Genomic DNA, 15224 nt, shown 5'->3' with positions numbered 1-15224 from the left:
CATTTAAAATATGTTGACATCTTGGGGCGCCTGGGTGGCTCAGTCGGTTGAGCATCTGACATCGGCTCAGGTCACGATCTCACGGTTCGTGGGTTCGAGCCCCGCGTCGGGCTCTGGGCTGATGGCTCAGAGCCTGGAGCCTGCTTCCGATTCTGTGTCTCCCTCTCTCTCTGCACCTCCCCCATTCATGCTCTGTCTCTCTCTGTCTCAGAAATGAATAAACATTAAAAAAAAATAAAAAAATAAATTTGTTGACATCTCTAATCTATCATTGTTGCTCCTATTCTCTTTGTGAGTTTACACCTTTTGAAATGTATGTGCTGTTATTTTAGTGGGGTTTAGGAAGAGAAGGAGGTTGATGGATAGTAGTAGATGATGGAAGGAAGTACGTGTGCACATGGAAGTGGTTCTTTTCCATGAAATTTTTTAAAAATTGTGATCAAAGTTGTTGTTTAAAAATTCTTCAGGGGCACCTGGGTGGCTCAGTCAGTTAAGCGATCGACTCTTGATTTCAGCTCAGGTGATAATCTCACCGTTTGTGAGACTAAGCCTTGCATCAGGCTCTGTGCTGTGAGCTTGGGATTCTTTCTCTGCCCTTCCCCCAGTCATGCTTTCTTTCTCTCAAAATAAACAAACATTAAAAAAAAATTTTTTTTTAACTATAGACACATGTAATAGGAAACACTAGTCTTCTGTAATCTTCCTGAGAGAAAACCACTGGTAATAGTTTGGTATTGTGGAGATGTTTTCAGGCTTTTAATATGTATAATATAATTATTTTTATGTATGCAGAGTACATGCATATATAGATGTATATGTTTTTATGTATGTCTACAAATATGTATGTGTGTGCATACATTATATATGTGTAAATATATACAAATTTGTATGCATTCTAACATAGGAGTAGTGGAAATACAAAAAAAATGTAACTTTAGAGGTGCCTGAGTGGCTCAGTCGGTTAAGTGTCCGATTTTGGTTTGGGTCAGGATCTCATGGTTTGTGAGTTCAAGCCCCACATTGGGCTCTCTGGTGTCAGTGCAGAGCCTGCTCCTGATCCTCTGCCTCCTTCTCTCTCTGCCCCTCCCCCATTTGTTCATGCTGTCTCTCAAAAATAAATAAACATGAAAAAAATTAACTTTAGAAAATGGTGTCATACATACTATGAGGTAGCTTTATTTTTTCACCTAACCACTTCTCTGGAACATCTCATTTCAGTATCTTTAGCTCCACTTCACAAAAAATGACTAGGTGAAGTTAGTTGAATTTAACCTATCCATCCCTTTGAGGGACATTTGTTGACTTTTATCCTCTTTTATTATGAACAAGAGCGAAGTGAATTTCCCTATGAATATTTTTGCTAGCTAGTTTTTTAAAAACTGTGAGTGGTGAGGAGGAAGCACATGGTAATAAGCTGCAGAACTATGAAAAGAAATTCAAAGTGACTGACAGGCACAGAGTTCTTGAATTATCAGTCACCTCCACAGTGCCTGTTAGCATCAACACAATCTGCCATTGCTCTTGTTTTCTTTCTTATTACCTTTGTCCCCTCTTTATTGCCTCTACATATCTTCTGCTGTGTTTATAACTCTCCTGGACAGATTTCAGTGAAACTAGTATGCTCTGTTCTTATTAAGTACTAGGAATAACATTAAGTATTTGCTTATTTTATAACTTTTAATCTCCTCTATACATAAATGTGAAGTGTAGTTACTACTTTAAAAATATTTTTTAGGGCCACCTGGGTGGCTCAGTTGAGCATCTGACTTTGGCTTAGGTCATGATCTTGTGGTTTGTGAGTTTGAGCCCCACATAGGGCTCGCTGCTGACAGAGCCCGCTTTGGATCATCTGTCCTGCTCTCTTTGCCCCTCCCCTGGTTGTGCTCTCCCCAAAATAAATAAATATTAAAAAAATAATAAGAAGAAAAACATTTTTTTAGTCTGATGAAGAAAAAAATGAATAATTTTCAACTCATGGTATTTGAAAAGTCAGATTTTTATTTTACTTTAACCTCCTCAATTGGTAAGATCTGTAGTATAACATTTTTAGCTTTTTTCCTAGTTTAAGTACTTTTTTTCCCTAGTTTAAATACTTCTAATACTTTATTTTTTTTTTCAACGTTTATTTATTTTTGGGACAGAGAGAGACAGAGCATGAACGGGGGAGGGGCAGAGAGAGAGGGAGACACAGAATCGGAAACAGGCTCCAGGCTCTGAGCCATCAGCCCAGAGCCTGATGCGGGGCTCAAACTCACGGACCGCGAGATCGTGACCTGGTTGAAGTCGGACGCTTAACCGACTGCGCCACCCAGGCGCCATCCTAGTTTAAATACTTCTAAATATTTGATCTGAAAATATGTTTTTATTCTATTCTGGTGTTATCAAATAATGAGCCATGCTTTTCTATGAGAATGTAACAGCAATATGAAACTAATTTGGGAACAAATACCAGCTCCCACATCATCATGGATTTTTCTCTGATTTTTGTTCATTGCCAAAGGTGTTACTATGAGCAGAGAATACTACGGAAGGTCTTTGAAGAATGGAAAGAAGAGTGGTGGGTTTTCCAGCGAGAGTGGAAACTCTGTGTTCGAGCAGACTGCCACTATAGGTCAGGTTTCATGTTATATTACTTTAATTTTGCTGATTCACATTATGAAATAGTTATCTGTTGGCATATTTCTGGTCAAAAGGAGAAAGTTTTTTTGTCCCCCAGTTTTATTGAGATATAACTGACATATAACTATGAGTTTCAGGTATACAGCATAGAGGTTTGACTTACATATATTGTGAAATGATTACCACAATAAGTGTAGTTAACATCCATTGTCTCATAAAGATACAATAAAAAGAAATGGAAAAAAAAAGAAACAAGCTTTTTTTAGTTATAATGAAAAGTCTTAGGATTTATTCTCTTAACTTTTACATATATCATACAGTAGTGGTAACTATAGTTATCATGTTGTACCTTTCATCCTCAGGACTTATCTATTTTATAATTGGAAGTTTGTACCTTTTGACTACTTTCCTCCAATTCCTTCTCCCCCTACTCTCCCACCCCCACCTCTGGTAACCACAAATCTGATCTTTTTCTATGAGTTTTTTTGGTTCGTTTTTAGATTCCACAGGTGAGTGAGATCATACAGTATTTATCTTTGTCTGACTTAATCATTCAATATAATGCCCTTAAGGTTCATCCATGTTGTCACAAATGGCAAAATTTCTTTGTTTTTTATTCCATTGTATATATAGACCACAACTTTATCCATTCATCCATCATGGACAATTAGGTGGTTTCCATATCTTAGCTATTGTAAATAATACTGCTATGAACATAAGGGTGAAAATATCTTTGCAAGTTAGTGTTTTTGTTTACATTAGATATATTCCCAGAAGTGAAATTGCTGGATTATATGGTAGTTCTACTTTTAATTTTTAAGGATCCTCCATATTGTTTTTCATAGTGGCTGTAGCAATTTACAGTCTCCACATTCACACCAGCATTTGTTATCTTTTGTCTTTTTGATAATGGTCATTCTAACAAGTATGAGGTGATAGCTCATTGTGGTTTTTCATTTCCCTGATGACTAGTGATGTTGAGCATCTTTTCATGAACCTGTTGACCTTACATAGACCTTCTTTGGAAAAATGTCTATTCAGGATCTTTGCCTATTTTTTTTAAAATGGGCTCCATGCCCAGCGTAGGCCTTTGACTCATGACTTCAAGATCAAGAGTTGCAGGCTCTACCAACTGAGCCAGCCAGGTACCCCTTTGCCTATTTTTAAGTTAGATTATTTGGGGGGTTTGCTCTTAAGTTGTATAAGTTCTGTATATATTTTGGATATTAACCCTTTATCAGAATTATGGTTTGCAAGTATTTTTTCCCATTCCACAGGTTATCTTTTTCACTTTCTTGATTGTTTCTTTTGCTGTATAGAAGTTTTTTAGTTTGATGTAGTCCTACTTGTTTATGTTTATTTCATTGCTTGTGCTTTAGGTGTCATACCAAAAAAATCATTTCTAAGATGTGAAGGTGCTTTTTCCCTATATTTTCCTTTAGAAATTTCATGGTTTCAGATCTTATATTTAAGTCTTTAATCCACTGCAAGTTAATTTTTTGCGAGTGGTTTAAGATATGTGTCTGGTATCATTCCTTTACATGTGAATATCCAGTTTTCCCAACACCATTTATTGAAGAGATTGTCTTTTCTCCACTGAGTAGTCTTGGCTCCTTTTTCAAATATTAGTTGACCATATATACTTGGGTTTATTTCTGGGCTTTTGATTCTGTTCCATTGGTCTGTTTGTTTTCATGCCAGTACCATATGCTTTAATTACTATAGCTTTACAACATAGCTTTAAATCAGGAAGTGTGATGCCTCCTGCTTTGTTCTTCTTTCTCAGAATTGCTTTGGATATGTGGAGTCTTTTGTGATTCCATAGAAATTTTAGGATTGTTCTGCTTCTGTAGAAAATGCCATTGGAATCTTGATAGGCTTACATTGAATCTGTAGATGGCTTTTGGTAGTATTACTTTAATAATTTTAATAATATTTTATTAGTTAACACTTAATTACATAATTAATTAAATTACATAATGTAATATAATTTTAATAATATTCTTTTAATCCACGAATGGAATGGATACCTTTACATTTCTCTTTTTTAATGTTTATTATTTTGAGAGAGAGAGTGTGCACATGTGTATTCACACAAAGGGGAGAGGTAGAGAGAGAAGGAGGGAGAGAGTCCCAAGTAGGCTCTGCATTGTCAGTGCAGAGCCCTACATGGGGTTCAGTCTCACGAACTGTGAGATTTTCACCTGAGCCAAAATCAAGAGTCAGACACTTAACTGACTGAGTTACCCAGGTGTCCCTACCTTTCCATTTCTTTGTGTCTTTTTTGATTTCTTTTGTCAATGTTTTGTAGTTTTCAGAATAGAGATCTGTCATTTCCTTGCTTAAATTTATTACAAAGTATTTTATTGTTTTTGATGTATTGTAAGTGGAATTGATTTATTTCTTTTTTAGATAATTCACTGTTAGTGTACAGAAATGCTACTGATGTGTGTGTTGATTTTGTATTCTGCAAAGTTTAATGAATTTATTTATTAAATATAATAGTTTTGAGGCCGAGTCTCTAGAATTTTCTATGTATAAAATACATAGAAACTGCAAATAGGCAGTTTTACTGCTTCCTTTCCAATTCTGATGCCTTTTACTTTTTCTTGACTGCTTGCTCTGACTAGGACTTCCAGTACTATGTTGAATAGGAGTGGTGAGAGTGGACACTTTTGTCTTGTTCCTCATCTTAGGGGAAAAGCTCTCAGGTTTTCTCCATTGGGTATGATGTTAACTGTGGACTTGTCATGTATGGCCTTCATTATATTGAGATATGTTTGGTCTATGCCTAATTTGTTAAATGTCTTTATGATGAGTGGTTGTTGAATTTTGTCAAATGCTTTTTCTGTGTCTACTGAGATGATCCTATAATTCTTTTCTTTTATTCTGTTAATGTGATATATCACATTGATTTGGAGAAAAGTTTTGAATCATATTCTGTTTTGCTTCAAAATATTTTTAGAGTAAGTAAGATCAAATTCCTAAATTAAACCCAAGCACATGTGCATGTGGGCACACACACACACAGACACCTTTTTAATGTAAGTTACCATTATGTGTTGGTAATGTTCATGATTTCAATAGTGTTTTCTCACTGACACTTCTGTATAATTTCTAATTCTGAGAATATTCTGTTTTTTAAACTAATAAGTTGATTTCATTTTTATTGATTATGGGAGACAATATATGCCCAATAGCAGACAGTAAAAAAATAGAAATGGGAAGGAAAAAAAAACTCTAAATCTTGATGTTGGTCAAGGGATAAGTAGAGGAAAATGTAAAAATGGGAATTATATTAAATACACATTTTTATACTTGTTTAATTTATTTTTTTTAATGTTTATTTAGTTTTGAGAGAGAGACAGAGCATGAGTGGGGAAGGGGTAGAGAGAGAAGGAGACACAGAATCTGAAGCATGCTTCAGGCTCCAAGCTGTCAGCACAGAGCCAGATGCAGGGCCCAAACTCACAAAACATGAGGTCATGACCTGAACTGAAGTCAGACACTCAACCAACTGAGCCACCTAGGCACCCTTTTTATTATACCTTTTCTAATAAAAGATTAATGTACCTTATACATCATACCTTCTTAAAATAGTATTCACTCTCATAATCTTCTTTATTTAGGTTCTTTGGGTCAGAGTTTCTGATTTATAGATATTTCAGATAAAATATAGACAATGTTGAATCATTCTAATAAGGTGGTAGAGTATGAAATCAAGTCTTAGTCGGGGCGCCTGGGTGGCTCAGTCGGTTAAGTGTCCAACTCTTGGTTTCAGCTCAGATCGTGAACTCAAGGTTTTGTGAGTTCAAGCCCCACGTTGAGCTCTGTGCTGACAGCACAGAGCCTGCTTGGGATTTTCTCTCTCTGTCTCTCTCTCTCTCTCTGCGCCCCTCCCTGCTCATGCTGTCTCTGTCTCTCTCAAAAAAATAAATAAATAAACTTAAAAAAAAATCAAATCTTAGGACATGAGATAGTGAAAATATGGAAGGGCTGATAGTCTTTCTTTTTAAAAAAAAAAATGTTTATTCATTTTGAGAGAGAGAATGCAGGCATGAGCAGGAAAAGGGCAGAGAGAGAAGAAGAGAGGGAATCCCAAGGAGGCTCCGAGCTGTCAGTGCAGAGCCCTATGTGGGACTCAGTCTCCTGAATTGTGAGATCATGACCTGAACCAAAATCAAGAGTCAGAGACCCCCAAATGAGCCACCCAGGTGTCCCAGGACTGACAGTCTTAATGGGTACAGTGTATGTCTTGAGAAGGAAAAGACAAAGGAAAAGTGTCATTGACCATGTTTTAGTGCAGAGGAAAGGTGTAATGTTTTATATAATGTGGATGATTAAGGTGATAATATTACTGTCATTCACAGCTTTGTGAATGCTGAAGGTGAAGTTATTCTTGGATAATTCCAGCCTATTTTTCCTTAATGATTCTATGTGGTGAGGAGAATGACTCTGCATTAAGGAGAATAGGTTTCACTTTGATTGTGGGAAATGAAATTTTTAGCTTAAGAGATAGGTGAGACTTTTTTATATCAGAATCATCCATGTTAATATCTCCTGAGTACAGAACGGATTTGGTATATTGAGTTAGGAGTTTTTTTGGTTTAAAGAAATACCATTTGCTTTTTTTCACCTCCTCAGATATTACTTGTACAATCTGATGTTCCAGACCTGGAGGACCTATGTGCATCAGCGGCAAGAGATGAGGAACAAGTACATGAGAGCTGAGAATCATGGTGAGAAAAGGAAGTACATGTCTAAAAAAATTCCTTCATTTATTTGATTTTTTTTAATGAAGACTTAATTTTTTAGAGCAGTTTTAGTTAGGTTCATAACAAAATTGAGAGGAAGATTACCCAGTGATTACCCATTTATCCCCTTCCTACCATATGCATAGTCTCTCCCACTATCATCATCACTCACCAGAGTGGTACATTTGTTACAATGAATCTGCATCCACACATCGTTATCACTCAAAGTCCATAGACCTCAGGGTTCACTCTTGGTGTTACACATTCTATGGACATGTATCTCATTACGGCATCAAACAGAATATTGTCACTGGTCTGAAAATCTTCTGTGCTCTGCCTGTTTAGTTCATTTCCTCCCCCTTGCAACTTTTAACTGTCTTCATAGTTTTGCCTCTTCCAAAATGTCATATAATTGAAATCATCTAGTATGGATGTAGCCTTTTCAGATTGGCTTCTTTTACTTGGTAATATGCACTTAAGGTTCCTCCATATCTTTTATGTCTTGATAGCTCATTTCTTTTTAGTGCTGAATAATATTCCAATGTCTGGATGTACCACAGTTTATCCATTTCTAAGAAGGACATCCTGGTTGCTTCCAAAGTTTGGCAATTATGAATAAAGCTTCTGTAAATCTCCATGTGCAAGTTTTTGTGTAGATGTAAGTTTTCAACTCCGTTGGGTAAATACTAAGGATTGCAGTTGCTGATCATATGGTAAGAGTATGTTTAATTTTGTAAGAAACTGCCAAACTGTCTTCCAGAGTGTCTGTACTGTTTTGCATTCCCACCAGCAATGAATGAGAATATCTCTTGTTCCACATCCTCACCAGCATTTGGTGTTGTCAGTGTTTTGGATTTTGGCCGTTCTAATAGGTTCGTGTAGTGGTATCTTGTTTTAATTTGTATTCCCTGATGACATATGATGTGGAACATCTTTTCATATGCTTATTTGACATTTGTGTATTTTTGCTGAGGTATCTGTTAAGGTCTTTCGCCCATTATTAAAATTGGATTGTTTGTTTTCTTGTTGAGTTTTAAGAGTTCGTTGTATATTTGGGATAACAATTTTTTTTTATCAGATGTGTCGTTTGCAAATATTTTCTCCCAGTCTGTGACTTGTTTCCTCATTCTCTTTACATTGTCTTTTGCAAAGCAAAAGTTTTTAATTTTAATGAAGTCCAGCTCCTCAAATTTTTCTTTCATGGAAGATGCTTTTAGTGTTGTATCATACCCAAGGTTATCTGAGATTTCTCCTATGTTATTGTCTAGGGGTTTTCTAGTTTTGTGTTTTACATTTAGGTCTGTAGTCCACTTTGAGTTACTGTTTATGAAGAATGTAAGGTCTGTGTCTAGATTCTTTTTTTGTTTTTTGGTTTTTTTGCATTTTTAAATCGAATTTTTTCCGCACCATTTGTTGAAAAGACTGTCTTTACTCCATTGTAATGCCCTGCTACTTTGTCAAAGATAAGTTGGCTGTATTTACATGGGTCTGTTTCTGGACCTTCTGTTCCATTGAAGTGTTTGTCAGTTCTTTTACCAATATCACTTTGTTTTGACTACTGTAACTTTATAGTTAAGTCTTGAAGTCAGGTAGTGTCATTCCTCCAACTTTCTTCTTCTTCTTTAATATTGTGTTGGCTATTCTAGGTCTTTTGCCACCTATAAACTTTAGAATCTGTTGATTTTGGTTGGAATTGCACTGAGTATGTAGATCAAGTTGGGAAGATCTGACATCTTGACAATATTGAGTCTCCCTATCCATGATAATGGGATATCCCTCCATTTATTTAGTTCATTGATTTCGTTCATCAGAGTTTTTCAGTTTTCCTCACACTGACATTGTATATATTTTGTTAGATTTATACCTATTTCATTTTTTGGGGTGCTAATGTAGATTCTATGGGATTTTCTATGTAGATAGTTAAGCCGTTTGTGAACAGAGACCGTTTTATTCCTTCCTTTCCAAATTATTTTTATTACACTGGCTAGAGCTTCCAGTAAGACATGAAATAGGAGTGGTGAGAGTGGACACCCTTGCCTTGTTCCTGATTTTAAGGGAAAAGCATTCAGTCTTTAACCATTAAATATGACGTTAGCTGTAGGGGTTTTTTTTGGTAGATGTCCTTTATCAATTAAGGAAGTTATTTTTTATTCCTAGTTTTCTGAACACTTTTATCATTAAGAGGTATTGAATTTTGTTGGATGATTTTTCTGTATCTATTGAGATGATTCACGCTTTTCTTTTTTAGTCCTTTAATATGGTGAAACACATAGAGCAATTTTCTAATTTTGAACCATTCTTACATTCCTGAGATTAATGCCATTCTTTATATATTCCTGGGTTCAGTTTACCAACTGTTTTATTGAAGATTTTTACATCATGTTCATGATGATATTGGTCTATAGTTTTCTCTTGTTGTAATGTCTTTGTCTGGTTTTAGTTAAGCGGTAATCCTGGCCTCATAAAATGAGTTGGGAAGTGTTTCCTCGTCTTCTATTTTCTAAAAAGGATTTGTAGAATTGGTATTATTTCTTCCTTCAATATTTGGTAAAATTCTTTAGTGAACTCATCCGGGCCTGGAGTTTTCCTTGTTGGAGAATTTTGAAGTTTGAATTCAAGTTTTTGAGTAGATGGAAGACTATTTAGGTTACCTATGAAGCAGTTTTGGTAATTTGTCTTTCAAGGAATTAGTCCATTTTAAATATGTTGTTTAATTTATGGCATAGAGTCATTTGAAGTACTCCATTATTATAATGTTAATGTCTGCAGGGTCTGTAGTGATAGCTCCTCTCTCATTCCTAATATTGATCATTTATATCTTTAACCTTTTATTCTTGGTTAGTGTGACTAGAGCTTTATCAGTTTTATCCGTCTTTCAAATAACCAGCTTTTACATTCATTCTGTTTTTCTGTTTTCAAGTTCCTTGATTTCTGCTCCTGTCTTTATTATTACCTCACTTCTGTAAGGTTTGGTTTCAATTTGCTTCCCCCCCCTCCCCAGTTTCTTAAGATGTAAGCTGAGATTACTGATTTGAGGCTTTTCCTTTTTTCTAACACAAGCATTTATGGTAATAAAGCTTCCCTTAAGCATCGTTTTAACTGCACCCCCCCCCTGATTTTAATATTTGCAGTTCTGTTTTCATTCAATGAGAAATGTTTTCTAACTTCTGTGATGACTTCCTTTTTGACCCACAAGTTATCTAAAAGTGGGTTTAGTCCTATATTGGAGATTTTCTAATACCTTTCTATATTTATAGAGATAGTTAAAAATAGGAGAGGAGTTAAGATGGCGGAGTAGTATGGGGACCCTGAGCTTGTCTCATCCCTGAAATGCAGCTAGATCAGCATCAAGCCATTTTGAACACCTAGGAAATTGATCTGAGGATTAATGCAACAGTCTGCATGATTTGAGCCAGAGAACTTGGCAGGTATGCAGTGTGGAGAAGTGAATTGGGGGAGAGAAAAGCCATGGGGCTGCTGAGGGTTGAGAGCCATTTTGACGGAGAGAGGACAGAGAAAGAGAAAGGAGGAAAGTGTAGTGTATCAAGATCACACACAAAAAAGCACTCTACCCTAAAGTAGCTGGAGAGAGAGAAAGGGTGAGAACACTCACGGGGGACTGGACAAGAAATCTGTTCCCCAAAACCATTGATGAAGAGAAAGGAGAGGGTTTCAATATCTCCAGGATTCTATAAACAGTCGAGCACAGAGTTTGAAGTTTCAGAGCTCCAGTGAGGAAGATGGGCCAATCCCCAGGAGGAGGCAGTGTGATCTGAGGGGTCCATGTGCCACATGGAGAAAAGTAGTTCCCCTACTTGGAAAGCATTTGGTAGAGGCTATATAGCCTTCCCTGTGGGCAAAAATCCAGCAGACCCCAGAGAGCTGTAAAGCTTACTGATATTGGAACAAAAACACCAGAGTGCGGCAAGACCTGGTGGTGGCTGTGTGTTGTTATTTACTATAAACTCTGAGTCTCTGCCACCATCCAATCATGCAAACGTTTTCTGGGGCAAGTCAATACCTGGCCATTTCTCCACTAGACACTCCCCCAGAGAATCACCGTGGGTCCAAGCCATGGGGTCTCTGAAGTATGGGATTTTGAAACATCCCCATTTGAGATAAAACTCTGAAGGGAGGTGCCACCTGGCTGGCAGACAGCTTGGACACAGACAGGGTAAAGGAGGGGGGAAGACAGATGCCTGAGACAAAGGAGAAGTGCTTGATCATGTGTTTGTGAGGGCACGAAATTCCTGCACCAGAGACTAGAGAGCTGGGTGAAGCCATTTTCACCTCTAGCACACACACAGATCAATCCCAGTGAGCTAAGCAGCACCACCAAGTGGAGAACAGAGCCATCATGCCAAGCCCCACCCACTTGTGCCCTCCAGGCACATCCCCCAGAATAGGAGCACAAATCCCTTCCACCTTCTTAATCTAGGGACTATAATGTGCAGAGTTTCAATTCTAGGGGAAACTGGATGTAATTTCATCCAGATTTCATTCTGTTGGCTTGTTCGTTTTTGTTGCTTCTGTTTCTGCTTATGTTGTTTGCTTTTTTCTTTCTCTTTCTTGGATACAGAAAGAGCAAATTAATTTTTTGGTTTTTTATTCTAGTTTATTTTACTCCATTTTATTTAAAAATTTATTGGGGCGCCTGGGTGGCTCAGTCGGTTAAGCGTCCGACTTCAGCTCAGGTCACGATCTCACGGTCCGTGAGTTTGAGCCCCGCGTCGGGCTCTGGGCTGATGGCTCAGAGCCTGGAGCCTGCTTCTGATTCTGTGCCTCCCTCTCTCTCTGCCCCTCCCCCATTCATGCTCTGTCTCTCAGTCTCAAAAATAAACATTAAAAAAAATTTTTTTTTAATTTATTTAAACTTTTTTTTTTTGTCTATTTTTTCTCTTTTTTATCAAGCTTCTTTCAACAATCAGACCAAAACACATCTAGGATCTAGATTCATTTATTTGATTTTCTGCTTTGTTTTTTATTTAAAAATTTTTATTTTTTATTAATTTTTTTCTTCCTCCAAAATGACAAGATGGAAGAATTCATCCCAAAAGAAAGAACAGGAAGAAATGATGGACAGAAATTTAACCAACACAGATATAAGTAAAATATCTGAGCTAGAATTTAAAACCATCATTATAAGAATACTAGCTGGGGTTGAAAAAAAAAAAGCATAGAAGACACCAGAGAATCTCTTTCTGCAGAGATAAAATAAATAAAATCTAGTCAGGCTGAAATTAAAAATGCTGTAACTGAGATGCAATCTCTGATGGATGCCATGATGGTAAGGATGGATGAAGCAGAGCAGTGAATCAGTGATACAGAAGATAAAATCATGGAAAATAATAAAGCAGGAAAAAAGAGGGAAAGAAAGGCAAAAGGTCACAATACAAGACTTTTTTTGGTCGTTTATTTATTTTTGAGAGAGAGACAGAGCATGAGTGGGGGAAGAGCAGAGAGAAGGAGACACAGAATCCAAAGCAGGTGTTAGCACAGAGCCCAACATGGGGCTCGAACTCATGAACTGCAAGATCATTACCTGAACTGAAGTCAGACTGAGCCACCCAGGTGCCCCAATCACAATACCAGACTTACAGAACTCAGTGACTTATTAAAGAGGAATAACATGTGTATCATAGGAGTCCCAGAAGATGAAGAGAGAGAAAAAGGGGCAGAAGGTTTATGTGAGCAAATTATAGCTGAAAAACTTTCCTGATCTGAGGAAGGACACAGACATCAAAATCCATGAAGCACAGAGAACTGCCATTAGATTCAACAAAAACCGACCATCACCAAGGCATATCATACTCAAATTCATAACACACACAGACAGGGAAAGAATCATGAAAGCAGCAAGGGGAAAAAAGTCCTTAGCCTACAAGGGAAGACAGATCAGGTGCACAGCAGTTTTGCCCTCAAATACATGGCAGGCCAGAAAGGAGTGGTGGGATATATTCAGTGTGCCCAGTGGGAAAAATATGCAGCCAAGAATTCTTTATCCAGCAAGGCTGTCATTCAAAATAGAAGGAGAGATAAAGTTTCCCAGACAAACAAAATCTAAAGGAGTTTGTGACCATTAAACCAGCCCTGCCAGAAATCTTAAGGGGGACTCTGACTGGAGAAACAAACAAAACAAAACACCAAAACAAAACAGACCAAAAGCAACAAAGACTAGAAAGGACCAGAGGACATCACCAGAAACATCAACTCTACAAGCCACACAATGGCACTAAATTCATATCTTTCAATAATCACTCTAAATGTAAATGAATTAAATGTTCCAATCAAGACAGGATATCAGAATGGATTAAAAAAAATAAGACCCATCTAAATGCTGCCTATAGGAGACTCATTTTAGACCTAAAGACGTGCAGATTGAAAGTAGGGGGATGGAGAACCATCTATCATGCTAATGGACATCAGAAGAGAGCTGGAGTAGCTGTACGTCTATCAGAAAAACTAGATTTTAAAATAAAGACTGTAACAAGTTGAAGGACATAATATCGTAATTAAAGAAGAGCTAACAATCATAAATACTTATGCCCCCAACTCGAAATCACCCAAATATATAAACCAATTAATCATAAATATAAACTCATTAATAAAATGCAATAGTAGGAGACTTTAACACCCCACTTACAGCAATGGACAGATCATCTCAGCAGAAAATCAACACAGAAACAGTGGCTTTGAATGATAAATTGGACTGTATGGACTTAACAGATATATTCAGAACATTTCATCCTAAAGCAGCAAATACCCATTCTTCTCGAGTGCACATGGAACATTATCCAGAATAAATCACATACTGAGTCACAAAATCAGCCCTCAAGAAGTACAAAAAGATTGATATCATACCATGCATATTTTCAGACCACAGTACTATGAAACTTGAAATCAACCACAAGAAAAAATATAGAAAGACCACAAATACTTGGAGGTTAAAGAATATCTTATTAAAGAATGAACGTGCTAACCAGGAAATTAAAGAGGAAATTAAAAAGTACATGGAAGCCAATGAAAATGAACACATGACAGTCCAAAACCTTTGGGATGCAGCAAAGGCAGTCATAAGAGGGAAATACATAGCAATCCAGGCCTTCCTAAAGAAGGAAGAAATGTCTCAAATACACAACCTAACCTTATACCTAAAGGAGCTGGAAAAAGAACAGCAAATAAAGCCCAAAACCAGCAGAAAACGGGAAATATAAAGATTAGAGCAGAAATCAATGATATAGTAAAAAAAAACAAACAAACAACAGAGCAGATCCACAAAACCAGGAGCTGGTTCTTTGATAGAATTAACAAAATTGATAAACCCCCAGCCAGATTTATCAAAGAGAAAAAGGAAAGGACCCAAATAAATAAAATCACGAATGAAAGAGGAGAGATCACAACCAGCACCACAGAAATACAAACAATAATAAGCGAATATTATGAGCAATTACATGCCAACAAATTGAGGAATCTGGAAGAAATGGATAAATTCCTAGAAACATATAAACTACCAAAACTGAAACAGGAAGAAATAGAAAATTTGAACAGACCCATGACCAGAAAGGAATTGAATCGGTAATCAAAAATCTCTCAACAAATGAGTCCAGGGCTGGATGGCTTCCCAGGGGAATTCTACCAGACATTTAAAGAACAGTTAATACCTATTCTTTTGAAGCTGTTCCAAAAAATAGAAATGGAACGAAAACTTCCAAACTTATTCTATGAGGTCAACTTTACCTTGATTCCAAAACCAGACAGACCTCACTAAAAAGGAGAATTACAGACCAATTTCCCTAATGGACATGGATGCAAAAATTCTCAGCAAGATGCTAGCAAACCAAATCCAACAAT

The 15224-nt window shown here is 36.8% G+C and overlaps 1 protein-coding gene across 1 annotated transcript in view; it reads left to right on the top strand.

Moving 5' to 3' along the window:
• Positions 1–15224, top strand: part of SFI1 (SFI1 centrin binding protein) — a 102519-nt gene that overhangs the window by 31477 nt on the left and 55818 nt on the right. The window contains exons 6-7 of the mRNA XM_047088024.1: positions 2501–2611; positions 7264–7358. Of these exons, the coding sequence (XP_046943980.1) occupies positions 2501–2611; positions 7264–7358 (206 nt within the window). The remainder of the gene's footprint in view (positions 1–2500; positions 2612–7263; positions 7359–15224) is intronic.

This window comes from Lynx rufus, unplaced genomic scaffold (assembly GCF_022079265.1).
Source record: "Lynx rufus isolate CCGP_SWC_20201006 ecotype Redwood Valley unplaced genomic scaffold, mLynRuf1.p SCAF_24, whole genome shotgun sequence".
Lineage (NCBI taxonomy): Eukaryota > Metazoa > Chordata > Mammalia > Carnivora > Felidae > Lynx > Lynx rufus.
The sequence above is the reverse complement of the archived record's forward strand: the minus strand, read 5'-3'. Positions and strand labels throughout refer to the sequence as shown.